The sequence below is a fragment of the Lissotriton helveticus genome, chromosome 7 (genome assembly GCF_964261635.1).
Source record: "Lissotriton helveticus chromosome 7, aLisHel1.1, whole genome shotgun sequence".
NCBI lineage: Eukaryota > Metazoa > Chordata > Amphibia > Caudata > Salamandridae > Lissotriton > Lissotriton helveticus.
The window spans coordinates 53636052-53648099 of record NC_136068.1 but is presented as its reverse complement, the minus strand read 5'-3'; the positions used below and the strand labels follow the sequence as shown (position 1 = coordinate 53648099).

The following is a 12048-nucleotide window of genomic DNA, read 5'->3' as shown; positions in this document are numbered from 1 at the left end:
ACCAAGTCCCGGTGGATGGGATGGCTGTGATTTTTGTGGTGGGTGCAGATCCGGCGTTCCCTTTCGAGTTGTTTTACTCTTGGGTTACGTTTCCGGCTGTGGACGCAACTTCTGGTTTGTATCGCTTTGTTCCACTCCTACACCGCCTCGGTTGTCCCGGCTGAATATACACCGTACAGGGCACTGGAAATACCTATTGATCATTGGCAGCATCGGGTTTGGTTTGATGGCGCCCTCCCCCACTCTTTGTCCGCTGCGAGGTTAGGTCCGCTCTCGATTCCTGGTACTAACTGGCCTGCGTTGGGTGGTTTTACCCCGCACCCGAATCACGGGGCTTGTACCCTTGCAGAAATTCGCAGGCTACATGTAGTCTCAATTTCCGTGATTCGTGCATTGGTTCAATACATAGGTCGTCATCTCCCGGGTGGTCCCCCGGGGGGTCCGGCCGTTCAAACGGAACGTGGTGGTTTACGGCTCAATCCAGTTATGGTAAATTCGGTTTTTGGTCAACGCCCTGATAATAAAGATGATTTTCCTTTTTGGCTGGCCGAGAAATTTGACCAACTGGAAGCCGTGTTTCCCAATTCTTCTCCTGCTGACAAACATAGAATGTTGACGATTACTTTACCTAAGGATATCACTCCCGAGCTCGTTGACTGTGAAAGTTGGGGTAAGACTTTTGCGGCTGTTTATGCGAGGTGTTTCGGCACCCCATCTATGGCTGTACTGCCTACGATCATAAAACGTGTTCAGGATGATCACGGTCCTGAGGCAGCGGTTGAATTGGGTATGCGCCTGTGTGGTTCTTTTGAGATTGTAAGTGATCTCATACTCTCCAACGTCAAGGGAGATGCTGTGAACTTCCAGGTTTTTAATGCACTGGCAGCGTTACCCGATGCCGAAAAGCCCCGCCAGTTGGCGAAGATTGTGGTGGCCGCTTATAAAACTATCGGTCGCACAAGTAAGGGTTTAAAGTACTTCGCGGTTAAGGAGAAGAAACAACCACAAGTGCAATCTGCTACGGCAGATGTACAACCAAAGTCCAAAAAACAAAATTGGCCTCAGAAACAGAAACAGGGGAAGCAACAGCAGCAAACGCAGGATTCATATCCTGCAACACAAGTCCCTGCGCCAGCTGAGAAAGTTTATGATTTGCGCGATCGCGCGATGATTAAATCACCTGATCGATTTCAGGTTTCTGATCAACGCTCTCCTCGTTCCTTTCAGGACTCATCGGCCCAGAAGACCGGTGGAGGAGGAGGCGGACGGGGACGTGGTGGCTAACAGGGACGTGGCCAGCCCCGCCAGACAGAAGGCGCATGGAAGCAGGAGGATTCTACGCCAAAGAGACCGCAGTTTGCGAAAAAGAAAGTCGCAGCCTTAACGGCGCATCGATATGCCACAGATAGTGAGAACGCAGCTTCGGAATCTGACGTGGGCTCTGACCTTGCTGGACAGCGTGGCGGAGATAACCATAGTCAGAGAGGCGCTCCGTCCACTACTGAGGGTGACAGCGACTGAAGTGTTCGTTGTAATAGAAACAGCCGATACAAGACTAGCTCCCCCTGAAAGACTTTTTGAAATTGTCCTGTTAATTGAAGGTGACATACAGCGTACTGTCAGAGGGGTATTTTGGGAGAACCTTTCGTCTACGTACGACATTTTGCTTTCTGAAGCTGACTGGCCCCCACCTTTTGTGCTCGCGGCGCCACGAGGGGAGGAGGTAATCCTTCCCAGTATCGCGCACACTATCTCGACTGAGCATGCGCAGCATTTTGCAGAAGAGTGGGCTCGGGCTCTTGCACCGGCTCTGTACCGCAACCAATGTGGTTGGGATAAATTGTCTCCTTGCCACGAAATTCCTTTGCGGTCTGAGCCTCAGCCTCAATATCCCATACGGCGTGAAGCTAAAGCTGCCGTGGCAGAAATCCTTGAACAATTGGAATATCAGGGAGTTATTGAAACGTGTGTGTCACCGATGAATAATCCCCTTTTTACTGTGACCAAGCCTGACGGATCATATCGTTTGGTATTGGATTACCGGCATTTGAACTTGCATTGCCGTAACTGTGCAGTACAGAATACTCACGGCTCTGCGCTAGTGGATAGTCTAGTGCGTAAGCGTTTCAAGACAACGCTTGACATATCCAACGGTTTTTATGCCCACAGACTGGATAGCTTTAGCTCCCAATGGACAAGTTTTACGTCCGCTGGTGTGCAAAAACGCTTCCGGCGACTCCCAATGGGCTACAAAAATAGTCCTTGAGTCTTCACCTCGAGAATAGTCACTCTATTGGAGAGTATCGATCCGGATGCATGTTCTTATGTGGATGACATTTATCTCACAGACGACGAAATTTGGATGCATCTGTGTCGAGTGAATTCAATAATTTGTAACTTTGCAGATATGGGTTACAAGTTTAATTTTGCAAAATCGCACATTGCAGAACACACAGTGTTGTTCCTCGGCTATGAGCTGAACAATGAAGGTCGAGGATTGGCTCCTCACTTCCTGGAGAAATGCGCACAGTTGCGCGCTCCTACAACACTGAAAAAATTACAGTCTTTGCTGGGCTTCTTGAATTTCGGCAGAACTTATGTTCCGGAATATGCCCAGGGTATCAAGCCTTTGTATGCTTTGATACAACCAACTTTTTCAAAATCATGCTGGCTGCCTGAGCATTCGGCCATTTTGCAATCTTTGCAGGCTGATCTGCTCGCTTCTAAATACTTACTGACTCGTGATAATCACACCAACCTGGTGATAAGAATAATTCCAGGGGCGGTGGGTTTCACGTACCTGACCTTTAATGAAGGTGACACAGTACCTATTGCTTACAAGTCACACTTGTACACTTCGGCTGAATTGCGGTTTCCCACTGTGGAGAAAGTTTTAACTGCTGTACAGATGGCGATTCTTAAAGAACGAGCTCTGTCACAGGGGAAGCGCATGTTAGTGGTAACACCCTGTCCTCATTTGGAGGCAGTCACAAAAGCCAGTGTACCAAATTCAAAAGCTTTGCACCCTCGGTGGATTCAGTGGGCTGCGTCATTGACATCCACGGATGTCACGTTTATTTTTGACGCTTCCTTACGGTCGCAGGAGTACTTGCAGTATGAATTTGTTCATCCTGCTCCTCTGGCTATGCGACCTTTGGAGGACTTCCATTGCATCATTTACACTGATGGGTCGGCGCAGGTTGCGCATGGCTCTAAACATGCCTACGTTTCCGCATGCGCCATTGTGGTCGGTGCTATGTTGAATGATGAGTTCATATCCAGGGAAGTGCACACGTTGCCCCTGGGCGATTGCACCGCACAATTGGCGGAGCTTCGTGCTCTCTTACTAGCGTTGGAGTACGCGGATCCAAGTGTTTCTACTCTGATTGTAAGTGATTCTTACTACTGTGTCCAGTCTTACAATGAAAACTTGTTCTTTTGGATTCAAAATGATTTTCATGATTCCAAGGGTAGCACAATAAAACACAAAATGATCTGGGTTCGAGTGGCAGAGCTTAAGGCTATGTTGCCTCTCGTTTATGTGATTCATACTCTTGGTCATCAGCGCGTAGGAGTTCACGCTGTTGGCAATTCGCTTGCTGATGAGGCAGCAAAATCTGCAGTATCTACATACTTAGTTGCAGCGGTTACTAGATCCAAAACCAAGATTGATAGCGACATCTTGGCGGCAGTTGCTGCCTCTGAGAAGGGAAGTAAACATCCTGCGGGATTCCCTTCGAAGTACAAATACCACTTAAGTCCCGAAAAGGTTCCTTTTGTGACAATTCCTGACGTTGGGGAACGGCTGATTCCCAACTCGGATCGCAGAGCAGACTTGATTACAGCGGCACATGAAGGTGTGGCGTCTGCGCATGCGGGCGTCTCGGCCACTGTAACTCAATTACAACAACGTTTCTGGTGGCGGGGACTGTACAAACAGACGCGTGATTATGTCCTTCTTTGTGACATATGCCAGCAGATTAAACCTTCGACTGCTACGCGTCCGCCACAGACTCAGTTGTACATTTCTAATAAACCGCTAGGTTGTGTTTATTTAGATCACTGCGGTCCTTTTTCATCTGATACTGCGTATAAGTACATCTTAGTAGCAGTTGACTCATGCACACGCTTTGTGTGGGTATGGCCACATCGCAGCGCTGATTCACGGACTGTCATTAGAGATTTGCGTGTCTTTATAGGGATTTTTGCCTTTGGTACCTTCCATTCGGATCAGGGTCCGGCTTTCGCCTCTAAGGCGTATAAGGATGCCATGACTTCGTTGGGGGGCCAAGTCAAGTTTTCGTCTCCCTACAGACCTGAGGGTAACAGTGTAGTTGAGCGAATGAACCGTGATTTAAAGCAATCTTTGACAGCCCGAGTTATAGGCACTGGCAGAAACTGGCTGGCTCACCTCTATGGCGTGCAGCGTGCTCTTAATAATCTCCCTAGAAGGTCTCTGGGTGGGCAGACCCCATACGAAATGCTCTTTGGCATCAAGATGTACGTCCCTGACCTTGACGGTCTAGACTGTGTGGTTCGCGCCACTTCCTTTGACGCAGATGAACATTGCAATGTTTTACAGAATCTACAAAAGACCAGAGACAGTCTTGCAAAGGAACATTTGCCCTCCACGTCGGATGATGCGTTGCAGATCCCGGTAGTTGGCTGGCTACCCCAAGTTGGCGAACTGGTTCGAGAGAAGATCGATAACAAGAAAGAATTTGGTCCTTCCTATCGAGCTCCGGTTCCTGTCCTTGGAGTGAAGGGCACAAGAACAGTCATTTTACCACCACTTCCTGGTCGTAAGGAAAACAGGTTTATTTCAATTGACAATGTCAAGATACACAGAGTGGCCGATTCTTCTTAGCATGACACCGGCTGTTTCCTGTCCTTCCATTGTGAGAAATTCAGTTATGCCCACTGCTTCTAATAATGAACCTGAAATGGCCATCGAATTACCTGCTCTTTCCAGTCCTTTATTAAATAATTTACCCGGAACTAACGTTGATGAGACAGACTATGCCTACCCCACTGATTTGTCCATACCTGACCTGCAAGCACGTTTAGCCACGGAACCCAGATTTTCTTTTGACTCTGTTTCTCTTGCCTCAAAGAAACCCTCTCGTTTTGCAGTTTATGCAAGCCTGTTTAAAAAACATTTTTTGATACCCCCTTGGACATACATTTGGCTGGCCCTTTTTTCAATTTACCTGTTTATGTCAATTGGTTTTGTGTTTTATTTTTTTCGAATCATGATGGACACTATGTGGAGGAAAGAACTTGCATTACTCATCTGAATGGAACTTTGGCCCCGCTTTCCTCGTCCCATTCTACACATAGATTTAAAAGAGACTTGACTTTGGTTAACATCACAGCTTGGCCTGTCCTTGATGGTATCGTGTGGGATGCAGTTCGGTTTCAGATTCATGGCCCAACGGAAGTCGTTAATGTCCCTAATGTACTTAGAGTGAATATGGGGGATGTGGTGAAACAAAACATTCGTTCTGATGACTGGGATGTCAGTACTATGCTGCATTTGATGCTGAGGATTTATATTTAGAATCTGCTAATTATGGTGAATTATTCTGTTACCAACATTATGGCAATCACTTCTTACACAAAACATCATCCAGAAGGGATACTGTTAACTTTACTCAGTGGGAACATTGCCCAGCACCTCAACAATGGAGTTCTGAAACGTTTCTAAAGAAGTATACTTACTTTACTGACTTTAACCAGTCCAATCCCGAGTCCTTTTATTTTAAATTTCAAAAAATGCCAATGTCCAAGGTTAGACTTACCGATACTAAATTGTTGTATTCGAAGGCCTTCCTTGATCGATTAGTTACTGGAGGCTATGAGTTATGGAAGGATACAATAGACCTTAAATCGGTTTGGGGTTCAAGGGCCTGGCAGGTACAAGGCACTGAGGCTTTGCACCGTGCATGTCTCATCCCGAATCATATGTTGTTTCTAAATGAAACGATTTCCCAGACCACATGCTTTGGATTGGCTACTTCTAAAAAGTTAAACACTCCTTCTTTCCCGGAGTTGGAGGAATATGATGGTTGGAGTAATTTTACTCAGTTGTCCATTAGAGAATTACAGACTCTACTTCTTAATTCCTCCTTTAACATTTCCAGTATGAATCCTAAGGGTTGGCTGCTTTGGCACCGTAGTGCTGATTCTTGCCAACATAGATTTTTGAATTTAACTGACGATTTTAAAAGTGTTAGATCTGATCCCCGATTTAGCTTAGGTCATACTGTCACCTCGTATTCTGTAGGCAAATTGTGTCAAAATTGGCTGAAACATTCAACTTTACCTGCGGTTAAGGATCACCTTTCTAAACTAAATGCAGACGTGGACTTGAATGATTTCATTAAAGGCCCGGCTAGTGGCAGGTCGAAAAGGTGGTTATATGGGGTTTACAATGAAATTTGGAAGCTATCACAGATTGAGGCTGCTACACGCCTTAGGGCTATTGATCAAGCAAATCTTGAGAAAGTGCTTGCAGTTGTTGACAATAGCATTAATGTGCTTTCCTCTAGAATTTACACATTGGATAATATTGTGTCGTCAGTCGTCGATATTGTACATGATGAAGTGTCAGTATTATACCATGGTCAAAATCAATTACGATTAATCATGCAGTTTGCATGGACCCTTCAAACTCTAAAAATGGGTAAAGTTCCCTGGGGGTACATGAACGTTTCTTCTTTATTTGCACCGTTTAATTTGACTGACAAACAACGCTTACTTTCAATGCGTGATGCTTCCTTTTCTATGTTACATATTGAAAGGTTAGAATCTTTACCTTTTTCCGTGGCTGAAGCCACTGCTGCAACGTGGCTTATCCACGGTTTAATAACGCTGCCTTTTGCTTTATATAAGTTTTCAAATTGTATGAAATATGTACCCATAGGTCGTTATGAACCTTTAGGTAGCGGTTTCCTTCATGAAGTCTGGTCACTCCCATACACATACAGATGTTTTAAGGATGACCAGGAAGTTTATCTGACAGGGGAGGAGTGCACTGAGACGCCAGATCATTCTTTAATGTGTAGACACATACAGTTACACGGTTCATGCAACAAGGACCGACCGAATATGGCTTGCGTTTTACAAGGCACGCCAGTTCCTGCTATCATCCCCACGTTTAAATTATTAGAGAATGGTAGTTATTTAATGCTCAATAATGAAAACTGTTGTGGGTTAATTAAAGGTATAGCTTTCATAGTAACAGTAAGTGAGCGGGTTATTTGCTGCAGAAATGTGCTTTATCCTCCCACACGTGAACATAGGGAGTCTTCCATCTGGCCACAGATACCAACCTTGGGAGCAGAATTCAGCGGCATGGCAAGAATAAGGGCTCTTTTGTCCCAGAAAGAGGTGGCCTTGAGCTCGGCCCGTGAAACTTTCGTGCTTCACATTGCAAACACCCGTACAGAGGTTCAGGCTCTTTTGAATACTGATTTGCCTTTGCATTTCGGAGCGATGGTTCGAACTATCTTTAACGCATCCTCCACAAAAGGCCTTGCACATTTTTTTAAAGTTGTTAGCAGTGGTCTCGTGACTTCCTTTGAAAAGATTTTTGGAGTCATCCCTGCTTTCTTCCATTCTATTTTTTCATCCTTGTTTGGAGGGTTCCCGTTTTTACTTGCATTAGCAGCTGGCGCACTAGTGGTTTTTTGTCTCTTTAAATATGGATGTTCTTCCTGTGCAAGACCCCGCGCAACAGCTACTGACGCGGTTTCGCAACCGCATGCTTGAATATTATGGCACACTGCCGTTGGCGACATTGAGCACGGCATATGGATTATCTTTTCGATTCTCCTACTTCACCTGTGTCCAGCCTGTATTTCACTGCCTGACCTGTGATTTCCATTGGGCCATTGATTTGTGTCTCTGCGGACCGGTTTCTCCTGACGTCGATTTTAATCAGCTGATGAGTCCTATCATTGCTCACGAGTTGGTTTGTTCTGACGAGAGGATTATGGCCGTAGCAGTGGCGCATGGACTAATGGGTCCCTGGGATATATTGTCGGCAGCACAGAATTTCTTGGACTTAAGTGTTCTTGAAAACCCACCGAGCTGTCCTCTGATGGTTCTAGAGGATCCGGTGCTGGGAGAACACGTATGTTCTTTTCATCTTTTAAATTGGATGGCTGAACTGTTTTCGGATGAGGACAGTGATTTCCTATTGGAGGCTGTTGCTGCTTACTTTTCATATACAGTTTTATCATAGACACTGCCTCGGATTGACGTGCTGATTAATAGCATTTCATTGATTTTATTGACTTATTTGTCAAATTTTTTTTTTATTTCCGTGCCTATTGGCTTGAGCCACGTTATATTTTTGGGCTATTTTTTAGCATTACTTTTTAATGTTTAGTTTCGATTTATGCTCGTTTACTGTTGAGTTCTGCTCTCATGAGATGGCACTTCTGTTATCATATTTAGTCCATTCTCGGATCATGGGGGGGTGTCATGTAGCTCCTGTATATCCTTATATCGTGTTAAGTTAGCATAGGTACATTTGAGGTTTAAACGCCATTTTTCTGTCTTGCAACTTCTGCACACGACACTTAATTGTTGACTTAGCTTTCAACCTAGTAGTTTGCCGTGGTGTATGTGAGAATAATATGTTATTGCTCTGATATCAGCTTTGCTTAATAAACTATGTCTGCACGAAGAGTGCTGAAGTTTCAGGAACAACACGATATGGAATTGTTATGAGGTCTGATCTCCACGCCTTCATAGTCATAACACAAGTGCAGCCTTTGCCAACTCTGGCTTCAGGCGGGATTGATATTGCTTTGCACGAGGCACATAGAACTCACTTGATGCGGTGCACATGCAGAGAGAGCTGGTGTATGCTGATGTGATTCCGTCATGCTAGGACACTAAGGTATGGGCCCGCCCTAAACCAACCCAAAGAGACCTTCTTAGCTAATAATATAATATATGTGTTAGGGAGGGTGAGATATAAGTGTTGTTAACTCTTATTTATTACAGCATGTTAACATGCTGTCACCATTCGCTTTTTATGTCTTAGTAACTATGCTGGTAATTTTGCTACTGATAATAAGTATACTTGTATTATCTAAGATACTGCGCCTGAGAAGACGGCATTAGTAAATAAACATTTCAAATGCACATGTGTCTTCTTTATTCCATGTTCTGGTTTGTAATGATAATATAACGAAAGAGTGTTCATGAGTTCCACGTACCCTGAGGTACAGTAAGTTCATGTTCTGGTTTGTCTAAACATTGGGAGTTTGATATGTCCAATGAGACACTGTAGCTAGCCAGGTAAGGGGTGAGTTGGGTACTAAGGTGAGTTTTGGGTCACCCTAATTCGCCGAGGTTCCACTCCTCTGTGCACAGTTCTGTGTGAGAACAGAAACCCTGCGACAACATGTCTATCACTTGTCTCTCACTTGCCTAGTAAACGTCTTCCATTTTGCACTATCTTCCATGCAGAGGCGCAACTAGAGTCGAATTTCGGGGGGGGGGCTAAGAAAACATTTCGGGGGGGGGGCTGAACCTTTAATTAGTAGGCAGAGTGGAGCTGCAGGGCCTCCAACAAGGGGTGAAACAACAGCAAGGCCTAAATAACATTCAAATGGTCTTTTAAAGACCTGTGAAACGTTCGGGTGCGGCTCTGTGTGTGCCCGGGATCTGTCTCATCCCGGGCTGCCACACACGACGGGGGGGCTGAAGCCCGGTGAGTTCCATGGGTGTTGCGCGCCTGCTTCCATGTATCACACAGTCAGCAGATCCCAGGTAGTGGCACAAGCTTCAGCTGCTCCCCATACGGATATCTGACATCACTCACTCACTCACTCACACACTCAGTTTGACATCACTTAAGGAGCATGGCAGGAGATTGAAATGTTACTCCAAGAACATAATATCAGAATGTGGTATTACTCTAGGAATATGATGCTAGCCTCTGGGCCAGTTTCAGGACACTTAACTCTGACTGTAATATCACATTATAAAACTGATGTCAAACTAGAATCCTTCTGAAAAACCTAACATCACGCGGCTGCAGAATCTGAGAACCCAGACTCCAGACAGACTCCTGTAACCTGCCCTCTGGCTGTAACTTTGCTCCAGGAATCTGATGTCATACTAGGGTTTCTAATGGAGGTCTTACGTCTGTCTGGGCCCTCATATCCCTATTGGGGTGTAACATGGGTCCCTGCAGAAAAGATGGGGCCAGCTAGTCAGTGGTACCTTACTTGAGCAAACGACTGTGTATGTCTCTGAAGTGCATGCTGAGTGCTGACTCACTTGGAAGTTCTCTGATTGTTTCCTCTTCTGTCTTTTCAGCCTGGTGGCGTCCTGCAGGAGAAGGCTCACAGCTCTCTCCTCTGTGCACAAGGTAAAGCTCTGACTGCCATTTTGTGGGAGGGACATGTGGAATCTTCACCACTAGAACCAACTAAGATATAAAAGGCATGCTTGCTTCAGATGCAGCAGAGGGTCAGTCTCCTCCCTGCGAGAGACTAACGGAGACTGCCTCATTGAGAGGGAATGTAAAACACTCAAAAGACGATGAGAGGAATGCTTGTAAATAGTCTAACCGCTAGGAGATGCTTGGGGCAGCACTCCAACCAATCGTTTTCTGCCCATTATGCCGTCATAGGTTAGACCCAGCCATATGCTCATCCACATTGGTTGTTCTCGAATATGAACAGTCCAGCCCGAACTTCCAAACCAGTTTCTCTCTGAACCAGAACACAGGCAACCAAAGCCCTTTTCGACGTAGTTGGGCCTCTTCACTCGGAGGAAACTTGGAGACTCACGCCTGAGCATACACGTGGTCACTTAGGGTGTGACATCAAACATACAAAGATGATGGGAGGAATAGCCTAACTACTGGAAATCATTTGTTTCCTTTTTAACCCACTGTGCCACCTCAGATTAGACCCAGTCATTCACAAATCAGCCTTGATCCTGCTCCAGAAGAAACCGTGCAACCCAGACTGCCTAGCCAGGTCCTCTCTGAACAGGAACACACACAATTCAAGACCGGTTTCAGCCTAGCTGTGCATCTTCAGTCAGATGCATCTCAGTTCCAGTGGCACAGTGAGCACAGAACCCATGTCTGGCATACCCTTGGCCACTTAGAGCGTTACCTCAAAACACATAAAAGGTAATTGGAGGAATGCTTGCAAATAGTCTAACCACTGGCAATCACACATGGAAGCATTCCAGACCGTAATTTTTCAGCCCGTTACTTTTACTCACAGTTTCTGTGTTTCATGAGAGGGAATTATCAAAGATTGGGTTGAGCATGCTAGAGGACGAACAAGTGAGTGGGGGGGGGGGCAATGGAAAAGTAAATCCACAGATTCATGGATGAGTAAGTGTTTTAATAGATGGAACTGAATGCAATCTGAAAAGTTGAAACTCCTGCCCAAGATGGGCAGAGTAATAATCAATATTGTGAATCATCTGGACAGTAAAAACAGATATGACCCGCAGCTGCTGCATAGCATATGTAACAAACTAACAAAAAGGATGCATCTTGGAGGGGACAATAAAGGGAAATAAAACGTGTGGGAACACAGTGGGTCACTTTCCTGGCAAGATACTGCTAGCAATGAATATGTCCAATACAATTTATGGTGTTTGCAGACCACCCAAAATTGGATCCATATTCCACTGATGAGACCCATTTCAGTCTTTGTGGCCCTTGAGACTTCTTTCACACCAGCAAAACTCCACTGACTTTTGTTGATCTTGGAGTGCACATTTAAGAATGATATTTTATGGTATAAGAAGTGCCTTTTGTGAATGAGCAGTTGTTTGTTGAATTGAAACAGAAAGGGAAAAAGAGACATGGGGTTAGGTTTTTACTTTCAAAGGATTCTAGCCACTACCGGTTATATGATATTGCTGTTTCTTGATGTTTTTCCCCTAGGAGACGGTGAGGTATCAGAGGTGGTCTCTCTGCAGCTCCCGGAGAACATTCTGAAGGATTCAGAGCGGGCGCATGTATCTGCCCTGGGTAGGATAGACTATCCTTATCTT

General features: G+C 45.3%; 1 protein-coding gene across 1 annotated transcript in view; it reads left to right on the top strand.

Annotated features, from left to right (window-relative positions):
• The window catches only part of LOC144768019 (alpha-2-macroglobulin-like protein 1), a 325643-nt gene that overhangs the window by 247532 nt on the left and 66063 nt on the right, over nucleotides 1–12048 (top strand). The window contains 2 exon segments of the mRNA XM_078651415.1: nucleotides 10342–10393; nucleotides 11939–12025. Coding sequence (XP_078507541.1) covers nucleotides 10342–10393; nucleotides 11939–12025 — 139 coding nt within the window.